Source organism: Tachypleus tridentatus, chromosome 8, assembly GCF_004210375.1.
Source record: "Tachypleus tridentatus isolate NWPU-2018 chromosome 8, ASM421037v1, whole genome shotgun sequence".
Classification (NCBI taxonomy): domain Eukaryota; kingdom Metazoa; phylum Arthropoda; class Merostomata; order Xiphosura; family Limulidae; genus Tachypleus; species Tachypleus tridentatus.
The window spans coordinates 57,616,466-57,629,801 of record NC_134832.1 but is presented as its reverse complement, the minus strand read 5'-3'; the positions used below and the strand labels follow the sequence as shown (position 1 = coordinate 57,629,801).

General features: G+C 34.7%; 1 protein-coding gene across 1 annotated transcript in view; it reads left to right on the top strand.

Moving 5' to 3' along the window:
• Positions 1–12,836, top strand: part of LOC143222443 (sodium/potassium/calcium exchanger Nckx30C-like) — a 345,661-nt gene extending 332,825 nt beyond the window's left edge. Inside the window, exons 5-8 of the mRNA XM_076448971.1 lie at positions 1,335–1,481; positions 4,469–4,588; positions 5,695–5,831; positions 8,168–12,836. Of these exons, the coding sequence (XP_076305086.1) occupies positions 1,335–1,481; positions 4,469–4,588; positions 5,695–5,831; positions 8,168–8,429 (666 nt within the window). The 3' untranslated portion in view covers positions 8,430–12,836. The remainder of the gene's footprint in view (positions 1–1,334; positions 1,482–4,468; positions 4,589–5,694; positions 5,832–8,167) is intronic.
• Positions 12,837–13,336: the final 500 nt, after the last annotated feature.

Below are 13,336 nucleotides of genomic sequence, written 5' to 3'. Positions count from 1 at the left end.
TGACCGTAACATTATAACGCCTCCACGGCTGAAAGGATGAGCATGTTTGGTGTGATGGGAATTTGAACCCTACACCTTCGGGCCTGCTACTTCTGAAAGTGTAAATGGAAAAATGTTAAGTGTCAATTGGTTTAGTTAACGAATCATCAAAGTATTGAATCATCCGAGAAATTATATTTATTTGTTTTCGAAATCCTTCACTTGTTCGACGATAAAAGTTGGGTTTCGACTCCCGCAGTGGGCACAATACAGGTAGCTCTTTGTGTAACTTAGTAATTAACAACGCATGTTTTGGTGTTTTATTCTTTCTACTTGTCCAATAGTGCGTTTGAAGGCTTATAGTGCTAAAAACCAAGTTCCGATACCCATGTACAGATAACCAGTTCACTTGTATAGCTCAGTGCTCAACAAACAGAACTCTCAAGCTCATATTTATATATATATATAATAGTTGAATTCAGTTTGGTTATGATACAGGTCTCTTCGACTAAGGCTGGGCATGGCCAAGTGGATAAGACACTTGACTCGTAATCTGAAGGTTGTTGGTTCGAATCCCTATCACACCAAACATATTCGCCCTTTCAGCTGTGGGATCGTTATAATGTGACAATTAATCCCACTATTCGTTGGCAGATAGCCCTCGTGTGGCTTTGCGCGAAATCCAAACTAAACCAAACTCTTCGACTAAGAAAATGAAAGACTTACCAAATTTGAGTAAAAGCTATTTTTAAATAGTCAATCACAGTATTTAAAAGATTAAATCAATAATATCTAAGATGCTATACATTTGTTTGTTTGTTGTCAAGAGCAAAGCTACACAATGAGCTATCTGTGTTGTGCCCACTAAGCGTAGTGAAACTCGGTTTTTAGCAGAGACTTACCGCTATGACACTGGTGGACGTGCCACGCAGCTTAACATACATATATTTAATATTTATGTTTATAGTTGTTTCTCTATTACACTTGATACTCCAAATATAAGTGTCGTCATTTGGTTGTGATACACTTGATACATATCTGTGAGGACTCGTTTTCACGTGCAGGAAGTACGTGTTCAGTTGCAGGTAACAGCGCCATCTCAAAATCGATTTTATTACTTTTGGAAGAGTACCTTTTCTCAGAGAAAGAAAACCAAACCTACACCAATAAGTTGGCTGTGGTCTAGTAACGTTCAAGCAAAAATAAATAGTTATTGCAGTCTTTTATTGTTACTGTACACTTAGTGAAAAGAAAAGAAAAAAAGATTTTCATTTTCAGACATTATTAGATTTATTTTTATTTCGTATGTTGATAACAATAAAGTATTATTAAAAATTATTGTAATATTCTTTTAGGAAACCCAGCAATCGGAAGAAGTCTTAGAAGAAGAAAAACCATTAGACTTAAGCTGGCCCACCACTTGGCGGAAAAGACTAAACTACATTTTCATGGCACCAATTATATTCTCTTTGTGGCTCACCCTACCGGATGTTCGCCGAAAGGTTATATTCAGAATTAAATAATTGTATAAATAAATATAATTTATATACAAATATAAATAAAATGTTAAATTTAATTTATTTAATATTGCTCTAAGCACAAATTTATAGTATTATAAGTATTATTTTGGCATTAGTTTTGGAAAACATTCAAAGCACAAATGCGCTCAATATTTATAATAACAGTAGTGCGCGCATTTGTGCCTTGAAAGCTTTATAATGTTTTTTTTTTTTTGTTTTTGTTTTTCGCGCAAAGCTACTCGAGAGCTATCTGTGCTAGCCGTCTCTAATTTAGCAGTGAGGGACTAGAGGGAAGGCAGCTAGTCATCACCACCCACCGCCAACTCTTAGGTTACTCTTTTACCAACGAATAGTGGGAATGACCGTCACATTACAACGCCCCCACGGCTGAAAGGTCGAGCATGTTGAGTGCGACCGGGATTCGAACCCGCGACCCTCGGATTATGAGTCGAACGCCTTAACATACTTAGCCACGCCGGGCAGCTTTATAAAACTAATACCAAAATTGATTTTAAACATCTTCTGCAAGCTTCAGTATCAAAAAGAAAATAACCGTTTAGGATCGATAAGGTATTAACAACATCGGTAATAAACGTTATCAATCAATCACGAGTATGGAAATAAAAAGGTCACGATAAACAAGTAGCCGATATTAGATGCATTTTTTATTTTTAAGAGTTATTGGCCATTTTCCAAAATATTAAAGACATTAAGAACGATTCACATCAAACCAATAAAAATAAATCTATTCAAATATCACTTGTGTAATGATAATGTAAGTAATAAGTGACATTCGTTTTACACTTCTGGGCTTTTTAGTTTGATTGAATGACATCAGAAATATGAAGGAAAATTAATTACAATTTTCAACATTCCAAGGACCACAAGATGATTTAGGCTTAAGAACTGAGATTTTCGTACCTTTTATTTTGAGATGAAAAAACTTTCTTCTCAAACATAATTTTATGAGCCCAAATTGAATTTACTTTTTTATTGAGTTGCTCATATCAAAATAGTTAATTGAAAACCATCTAAGAAAGTGGAAAATTCTAGTGTAGTTAGAAGCAAAAAAAAAAGAAAATATTGTGGTTAAAAACTACATTAATCATTATTTGTTTAAAATAACGGTAGCCATTTAGAGAATTATTGATTAGTGCTTGGAATTATCCGTTATTTTAAACTAAGAACGATTGCAAGTTAAAGTTCAAGTGTTTATATACAGAGAACACTTAGAAATGTTTGTGAAACAGGGTGCAGTATATTATGACAGTGCCAGTCGAGCCCACCAGTGGCACAATGGACGTAGAACGCTAGAAACTTGGTTTCAATACTCTTAGTGGGCAGAGAACAGATAGCCCATCGAGCAGCTTTGTGCTCAGTTACAAACAAACAAACAATTAAATCAAAAAGAGAAAATAAATGTTAAATTACAGCCTTTTTCACAAACATTTGTAAGTGTCCTCTATGTATAAACACTTGAACTTTAACTTGTAATCTAAGCTACTTTAAGTTCTTGTTCTTCTCGTGACCAAGCTTCACGTTATTTTCTATATTAATACGTATCGAACCGAGAATCTTCAACTGTAGCCCGTCAGTATCTTTGCAGCATCATGAAATAGACCTGAATTTTTCAGAACATATTAGTCGCATGGCGTATCTTAATTTTAATGGAAACAGGAACTTGAAGGTAGCATTGTTATGATGATAAATAAGATTCGAATTAAAGTATAATTCAAGCAACACAGTGGTAGGAATGACTTACATAGTTAACAATCTTGTGAAGTATACACGGTGGATCAGAGGTTAGTTTCCGGACTTACAACCCCTTGTGTGGTTCGATTTCCTAAGGTGGACATAGAGTATTTAGCCCATTATGTAGGTTTGCGGTAAAAACTACCACTAACACTTGTTGTTTTGTTGTTGTTCTGAATTAAGCACAAAGCTGCACAATGGGCTATCTGTGCTCTGCCCACCACGGGTATCGAAACCCGGATTTTAGCGTGTAAGTCCGCAGACATACCGCTGAGCCACTGGGGGGCACCACTAATACAAGAAAATGTGTATTAACAAAAACTCACACGGATGTCCGGCAGGTTTACAAAAACAACCCGGATCTAACCAAGTTTAAAACGTATATTGAGGAAATTACCCAAATTCCACGAAACAAATGTTTATTAGAAATGTATTCTCAAGACGGCTGGTATAGGTATTAAAACTTTAATTAAAATAAGATACAGACAACGTTTCGACCTGCTTAGGTTATCTTCAAGTTTACAAAGATAATTTGCAGTTGATTGTTGCTGAGCACATGTCTCAGGTACGAGAGTGTAAACGTGCACGAGATTTTAGAGGGCGTTGTTGTTAGATGTTAGGTTATTATTTAATATAGAAATATTAATTTATATAACGTTACATTTAATGCATTATAGATTATTAACCGCTCCTTGCTCTTCCGCTTCTCAACTTACTTCATATATCACTCCGCTAACATGTACAGTTAATAACTACTTGCTTGTGCAAAATCTCAAATCTCTCTGGGCCCGGCATGGCCAGGTGGGTTAAGGCGTTCGACTCGTAATCTGAGGGTCGGGGGTTCGAATCCCTCTCGCACCAAACATGCTCGCCCTTTCAGCCGTGGCGACGTTATAATGTGATAGTTAATCCCTCTATTCTTTGGTAAAAGTGTAGCCCAAGAGTTGGCGGTGGCTGGTGATGACTAGCTGCCTTCCCTCTAGTTTTGCACTGCTAAATTACAGACGGCTAGCGCAGATTGCCCTCGTGTAGCTTTGCGCGAAATTCCAGAACAAACAAAACAATAAATCTTCCTGAGTGTCCGCATGACAAACGTTAATCATAGCACCGGGACTCATAAAGTTTCAAACACCTCGTCTTACGAATTCGAGAATAAAAATCTATTTAAACCTGTGAAAGATTTTAAACTACATATATACGTGTCTTGGACTATGCAGGAGAAAAGGAAGTGGTTTCCCATAACGTTTATAGGAAGTATTCTTTGGATCGCTTTTTTTTCCTATCTGATGGTCTGGTGGGCTTCTTTGACCGGCGAAGCTGCAGGAATACCAAACGAAGTAGGTTCTATAATATTCACTCCCTGTTTAAACCGTTCAAGCTAATGGTAGAACAACAAAGTTAAATGTTAAGATTTTGTGTCATGACAACCAGTTAGGTTATTTCGTTTCATTTCATCTTTGTAATATACAAGTGATACATGGATATATGTGTGACATCATAACGTATACAATTGTTTTTTATGTCCCTCTACAATAAGTAGAAGATATAAGCTCATACGATGTGTTTTCTTTCTAATTGTTTTGTACTAGCAAGAAAAAGGAAAGAGATTTGTGGTTTTTTGTTCCATTATTTGGATATTAAGATGATCAAATAATTCTCGCATTAGTGTTTCAACGATATTTCAGAAAACTGAAAAACGTATATACATATGTATCATGTTCTATAGGGCGAAGGCAGTTGTTAAACCATAGTTTACTTCCAGATGAAACTGTCTCATCAAGATGAACTCTGGAAGAAGATGTTTTAACTAATAAAGGTGATCATGAACGTGTTGAATTTTCGTCTGCTCGCTGATTCTACAGAGAGTAGTGGTTCTCTATTAAAACTAAGCAGTAAAAATGTCCGTGAAGTAACGTTTAAAGGCTCCCCCTACAGGCTTTGTGTAGAAATTATCTCCAGACCCATATATGTATAACAACAATGCATTATTAAATCAGGGATCTCACTATGTAATTTAAAACACCCAGGTGGTTAGTTAATAAAACTGGAGGAAGTTGCGGTGATTCTAATTGGCCCAATAAAAAAAAAAAAAAAACACACGAACAGGTCTGATAACGTCAGCTTCATGACCTCTGAATAAGTATTAATATAAAACGGGAAATAGCAGAGCCACTCGAAAAACCAGCTATAATTGTTAATTACGAACTGCCTTTCATGTGTAGCAAGTTAATTTTGGAAAACGTGTTCATGTGCAAAACGTATAAACTTTCTCTCGATTTCATTACTGAATATGAAACTAAGATAATGAACGCAGATGTAACGAGTTGTGGCTGATGAAAAAGACAAAGATTCCCTGATTTGTGTTGTGTGCAAATGATACGTTATTACTATTGTTTTAAAACCAGTAACAATGAAAAGTTTCGAATTTTCGGAATAATTTCAGGTAATGGGTTTGACCTTTCTCGCCGCTGGCACGAGCATCCCTGACCTAATTACAAGTGTTCTGGTTGCACGCAAAGGATTTGGTGATATGGCAGTCTCCAGTTCAATTGGGAGCAACATATTTGATGTTGCAGTAGGGTAAGTATTTTCGACTTACCTGCGGTTTGAAACCAATACGAAATTAATTCACAGACTTCAAATATCCTGTTATAAAAATAGTTGCACAAAAAAAAACAACAATAAAATAACTAAATTTATGGACAAATATTTGACCAGCTTCGCTTCAGATGTGTATGTGTATATACATATAGTCCTTATTTACAAATCCGCCACGAATCGAAGATGAAATACTTTCGACTCTATTTCTTTAATCACTGCCTTGTTGTAAATGAAAGAGACTTTAAGGATTAAAAACTCTGACAGAATAGGGTGAAAGCAAGAGTAAAATATTACAAAATATCCTTAAATATTGCATTTTATTAATTTCGTTAATTTATTTAATTTGCTGTATTTTAAATCGCGCAAAGCTACACGAGAGCAATCTGCGCTAGCCGTCTGTAATTTAGCAGTGTAAGACTAGAGGGAAGGCAGCTAGTCATCACCTCCCACCGCCAACTCTTGGGCTATTCTTTTACCAACGAATAGTGGAATTGACCGTGACAATATAACGCCCCCACGGCTGAAAGGGCAAGCATGTTTAGTGTGACGGGGATTCGAACCCGCGACCCTCAGGTTACGAGTCGAGTGCCTTAACCACCTGGCCATACTCTGGCCATACCGAGCCATGCGTATTTAACAAATTAAACAAACATGTATTTTTTAATTTTCTCTAAATATACTGTAGACACTCTTGGGAATTTTTTTAAGGTACACGCCCCAACATGACCAGGTGATTAAGGCACTCGACTCGTAATATGAGGGTCGCAGGTTCAAATCCTTGTCATACCAAACGTGCTCACCTTTTCAACCGTGGGGGCATAACAATGTGACGGTCAATCCCATTATTCATTGCTAAAAGAGTAGCCCAAGAGCTGAAAATGGATGGTGATGACTAGCTGCCTTATCTCTAGTCTTACACTGCTAAATTAGGGACAGCCAGTGCAGATTGCCCTCGGGTAGCTTTACGTAAAATTCAAAATAAACCAAACGAAATAATTTAAGGTGCATGCTTATCCCCCCCTTCCATTTTGCATTTTTTCTTGGAAAACTGAAAGTTCTAAGTTAATACTAACGCCCTCTTTATTCTAACTAAGCCAGCGAGAGATTTTATTTGTTATTATTTTAATGTTTTATTCATAACAAGAAAACCTTTTTGTAGCGCAAAAAAATAACTTTTTATGTAGAGCAAAAAAAAATATTTCAAAGAAATATAATTACGTTAACGTAAATTATAAAATAGTATTTCCAGAAATAAGGAAAGATTGTTTGTTTGTCGTTAAGCAAAAGTACAAAAAAAGGCGAGCTGTGTTCTGCACGCCACGTGTATCAAAAGCCGGTTTCTAGCGTTGTGAGTCCTTAGATATTCCGCTGTGTCACGGGGGAGCAAATAAGGATAGATGTTCGTAAAGAGTGACACAATAATTGTTTCTCAAACGGAATATGTTTATATTGCTTACCGAATTTATTACACTAAGCATTAGCTTATTCACAATTTCGTAAGCCCACACTTCGATATACATTTGTGTTTTGTTAACACCCATAAAGACATCTTGGATGGTGCTATCTAAATAAAAGGACGTTCGATAATACGAACAAGTAGTGGCTAGTTTCACATCAAGTGCTTAGTGAGGCAGAGTGGTTCTGCTTTATAGCAACGGTTTTATGTTACTGAAATAGCGAAACGTAAAACTTTATTGCCAGGTAAAAGCTGAAGGTGGGCGTGGTCTGATGGTTATCGTGCCAAGACACTGGATCCGGTGCTGTACAATCATATTCCATACGTTGGAGCCTTGATTGTGCTTTTAGAATGACGGTCAAATCCTTTTATTCTACAGAATAGAGGAGTCCAGTAGTTGGCTGTGGATAATGTTGGCCAGCTGCCCTTCACATGACAGATGATCCTGGTGGAGATTTCCAAACAAATCCGACAATACTGATGTACTCAAATTTGCCAGTTTTTATTGTTCAGTCCACGAACTATAGACGCTAAGCCTTTTTTTAATTCACACTTTCCACATGATTACATATATTTAAGTAGAAAATAATAAACATTTAAGTTACTCGTTTTAGCACCTATCGTTGCTGCGCTGGTTCCAGTGTATCTTTCGTGAAGGATAAAAACAATCAACTCGATTATTAACTGAAAAAAATCGATAAGAAATAATATTAAATATTTAACATCAAAATACTCTTAACGTAAAAGATTTTACAGTTATACAAAAGATTACAGCTCTCTCTGCTTTTATATATATATGTATGTGTAAGAAAACTGATAATGAATAGTGTATTAATTCTTCGCGGTTTTTCTATTTCAGTCTCCCTGTTCCGTGGCTTTTGGCATGTTTTATTTTCGGACCAGTGACGGTCAACAGTACAGGCATGGCTTGTTCTATATTACTGTTATTTTTGATGCTACTTTTCGTCATTGCTTCTATAGCTGCTTTCAAATGGCGTATGAATATTGGTTTATCTTGTGTGATGTTTGTTCTGTACTTTGTTTTCATCGCTTTATCTTTACTTTTAGAATATGAAATTATTTCTTGTACATCCATTATAAGTCATTTTGGAGTAGGGTAAAAACAAAATAAATTATACGTCTTCAACTTAATAAATTAAATAGCGGGTATCTTTCTCGGACTATTTGTTTTCAGTAGTAAGAGATAACAAAAATGTACAGTTAATGTTTTTGTAGTAATAATGAAAGAATTTCGTCACAGCTACAGTGAATGATAGAAAATCTCTTATCCGTGACACTTGGAAATGTCCAACTGGTTGAATGAAAATATGAGACGAATAAAATAATATCTCTGATTTTAATTCTAAGCGAATGGATGATTTGTTTTCTATCACTTCTGAATCACAGAATATTCTTACTTACTTCTTATTATATTATTTGTTTTTGTCTAATGGTGCATTTTTTGGAATAAACCTTATTTGATTAGAGAGAAACTGTAAACTAACAAATGTTTACAACAACAATATTACATGAGTTTGAACTAATCCTTGTTTTACTTAGGTGTAATCTTAATGTGGTTGAACACAAATTCAGAACTCGAATTTGTGAAGGTCCCAAACTACTATCAAAATCTGTACGTACAATTAGGAGGTGAAATAGACCCTGATCGTACTCAAACTGTTTAAAACCGAGCATTGTAGCTTACTGTTTCTCTGATTGTAAATAAAAATGTAATTACCGATGTTTTTAATCTGAGTTACGATCTTAAATCGTACGACTCTAGATTTCCATTTGTTTAGATCTTCATGTTGTACGTTGCAACAAAATACGACACTTAGAAGACATGTTATGGTAAATGTTGTATCCAGATAAAGTTACATCTGACAATTCATGCAATATAAAGACCATAGTGCGCTTTTATCATAAAGCAATCAAATAGTATTGAAAGTTTCATTGAGAACACGTGAATCAATAAGTGATTATAAAGAAAAAAAATTGTAGGTGTAAGTAATAAAATACCTTATTACGGACTCAGTGAAAGAGAATACTTTACTAAACGTATTATAAATAATAAAAACTAGCATGATTAAGTTACTATGTGTCTCATCCAGGATCTAAACTAGCATCATTAAGTTACTATGTGTCTCATCCAGGATCTAAACTAGCATCAATAAGTTACTATGTGTCTCATCGAGGATCGAAACTAGCATCAGTAAGTTACTATGTGTTTCATCCAGGATCTAAACTAGCATCAGTAAGTTACATTGTGTTTCATCCAGGATCTAATCCAGAAGCAGTAAGTTACAATGTGTTTCATCCAGAATCTAATCCAGAAGCAGTAAGGTATTATTCGCCATGTGAGGCATGATTTAGTGCAGAAGTAAATTGCTAAGCACGTTTTCAATGACACCAGCAGTATCAGAAAGTGATTAGGTGTCTCATCAATGGCTCGTTTTTAACTGTAGTCAATGGCTATACGCACCATGGTAGTCTTCCATCGTTATTATTGTAACCATTCCTATAGGATGAAAATTTTGAAAGTGGTTAAAAACTGGTAGTTTCTTCTGAGCACTGATTTTAATTTTTAATAACGTATAATTACGTAAATACGCGCACATTTGTTAACTCAGCCGTGTGCACTTGTTTATAGTATATATTTCAGAAGCAAACTTTATGAGTATTTCTATGTGAGGTCTTATCAAGAATATGTTACATGCTTGAGAAAGAACCTTTTAGAGAGCTAAAGGTTTAGATAATGACACGTAATTTACCACCTCTTTTGCTTTTAGTTCAGGTTTATATCAAGGTGTATCTCACGCAATTTTGTAGTTTCACTTATTAATACTATTGACGCATGCGCTGAAGATATTGGACATGGGTTTAACATGTTGCTAAATATACATGATATCTCTCATATTTATGTTGTATGTTATGCACGTACGTTGTCTTTAGTTTAGCATCAGTTTCTAAAGTCAGTCGTATACCAGTTGGGAAGACAAAAAGGAAACCATCGGTTGTTTTATTTTTTTAAAACGAATTTTGTAGTTTTTGAACGTAGAATTACGAGCAATAGTTGTTCGTTGTTTTCCGTTTAGTGCAGTTGTGCTGTCATAGAATCGTCACACTATAGCCAGTGAAGGAAATAGTTCTTCATTCGACACAAATTTCCAACGTGATAAATCTGATATATCACAGAGAAACAAAATAACTAAATCCAATATGTATAACATTCATCTGAATTGTATGAACAATTCTAACGTTCTTTGAAACGTAAACTATCTATTCAGTTTCTGGATTCGGTAAAAAAAACAAAAACTATACATCTTTAGAACCTATGTCAACAGCTTATTGAGGATTTGAAGTCTATTTAACAAACACGCTACTTTTCGAACTTCAGTCGATAATTAAATGTTTACATAATAAATATTAGCAGTACGAATCATTAGCTTGATTAGGTCTGAGCAGGCGCAGTAAGACCTGAATATAATGAACTTTTATCTCACAAGTTAACGCTTGTTTGAGTAAACCAGCACAAGGCTGGCAAGAAAAAATACTTTCTGTACCAAACTCCATTCGTAAAGCATATAACGGAACAAACGAAGTGCGTTTGAAAAGAAATACAGCAATATTTCTGAAACAAAGAAAGGAATGCTGAGATATTTATACAAACCTGCAAATACAAATCTAGATAGCTACCACATTGTCTACAAGAGTTGTAAATAAACACTGTTTTCTTCTACAATGACGGTGACGTACGTAAACCAATATCTTCATCTTGTTAGAGGTTATCTTTCAGAATAAATAATATAACATTTTAGTGTTAAATGACACGATATATTTATCATTAACTGAATGTTACAACATTCGTTACGTGTTGCTGACGATGCACTTATGTTACCATAGGAAATCACATGAAAAGAATGACTAATTCTCTGACTTCTTTATATAAAGTTATCTGGTACCTAGCGTTATTAATAACTATTGAAATATATAAAAGTTTAATTAGATATCTATGTATACATATATGTTGTAATTATACCTTGTTACACCATTACTATTGTATTCTTGAAATATATATAAATGTTTAACGCATACGTAATCATTACATTCTTCGAGTTATATTTATTTTCTGTTATAAATTCAAGTATAAGAACTGACAGTGGTCTATATACTCTTACACCTATTTATTTCAAAATAATATGTTTTAGAATAACAAGTTAGAGAGAGAGAGTTGCGAGAACTATCTTAAATTTTTTAACTTCATCATCTCGTATTCATTATTCTTTCAATTTTCTTTGAAACATGTGTGATGTTTTTAACATTACATGTTAGTATTGATGTTTTAAAACTTACGAAGTCCATAGAAGGTAGTTTTGATAACGCAACTCTTAATTATTTCATTTTTACGTTGAAAAGAAATAAGTCTTTTGTTCTATTGTAGGCATATTTGTGTTTATCCGCCACGTGTTTAACACGGTTGATAGTACTTATTTACAAGTACTTGTTAGTGCTTATTTACAAAGTCTGAGGAAACGTTTCGTTTTTTTCTGCTCAGTTCGAAGTAGTCGTGGTCGAGCGTGAAACTCCACAAGAGGCGGCTGTCTGTACTCTGCCCACCACGGGTATCGAAAGTCGATTCTAAGCGTCGTGTATCTGCAGACTTACTGCTGAACCACTTGAAAGTCTTTCCGTTTAGAACCTACTGTGTTTAACACTCCTACGAAAAGTGAGGCCTAATAGGCACCAGAGCAACTTGAAAGGTTATTACTATTAGGCTAGTAATTTTGTATTTAAATGAAATTGCCATTTAAACCCATTAATGAATGGATTAACGAGATTCCCACTGTCCCTATCTACTATCTAGCGAAACCACAGCCAGGGGAACGGGCTTGGAGAAATCAGGACTAGAAACGTCTTTTCGTAGGAGTGTTAAATCCTGCCAGATCTCTCTGGGTCTAAGATTTGAAATTTATTGAAAAACTCTAAAACTATCATCGTTTGTCAACGGAGCTCCGGTGACTTTTTCCCCTTGTGTAAATGAAACACTATTCAAGACTGTATACGAAACAGATCGAAACGCTGTCCTCAGACTTACTCGTAGAAAACTCCCTTCCTTAGAAACTTTTGAACATGTATATGTCTTCTTTGTCTACAATCTCACCAAAGAATGTTTGATATAGATGAACAGGCTACGGTGAGCTGACATTTAACGTTCGTGTTGAAGTGTAAACTGGAAGACGTGCATGATTAAGTTGCTGTGTTTGCAGAATTTAAGTTGAAACGACAGTGATTAATTTTATTGTTATTGTTCAACATGTGTTTCTTATGACATCCACCAGGGAAGTTTTTTTAGATAAAAACGTACTAGGCAAAGAATGTATTCAAATGAAAAGACATTAAGTATTTTTCAGATGGTGTCAACCTGATAAAGGTAGGCTAACTTGTAAGGTAGCATTGAAAACGAGTTTATGTATATGCTGTGCAGAAAACACAGTTTCACTTCTCCAATAAAATGTATTTATAGTCGTTGTTGTTTTATTGTACATCGTTATTTAACATGTTAAACGTTTTGGATCATTTCACCAAATCCAAACAAATCAAATTCCCTTATTTCAATGTCACCACTTATTCTGCTTTAGTTCTTCATAGTTTTAATTCTTCGGAGAACGTTTCAAATTAGTTTACAGCTATTGATTACAATCGTTGCGCGGGGTGAAACAATAAATTTCTAGATTTTATTTATTTAAGATTTATCAAAATGCAGTGAAAATCTAGTGACAAATAAATATTGTTCTTTTTCTTAACAGTATCTCATAGTAACAAGGACGGGAACTCTAATACAAAACTATTCTTTTTTTAAATATGTTACTATTAGAACACGGTCGTATTTGTAGGCTACATAATTAGAAGTAAAATCGGAAGAAAAAAAACTGTCAGTATGTGTTTTTAATATTTAACATTTAAACCAGAAGACATACAACGATAATTGCTTGTTTATTTGTTTAGAATTAAACACAATGCTACACAA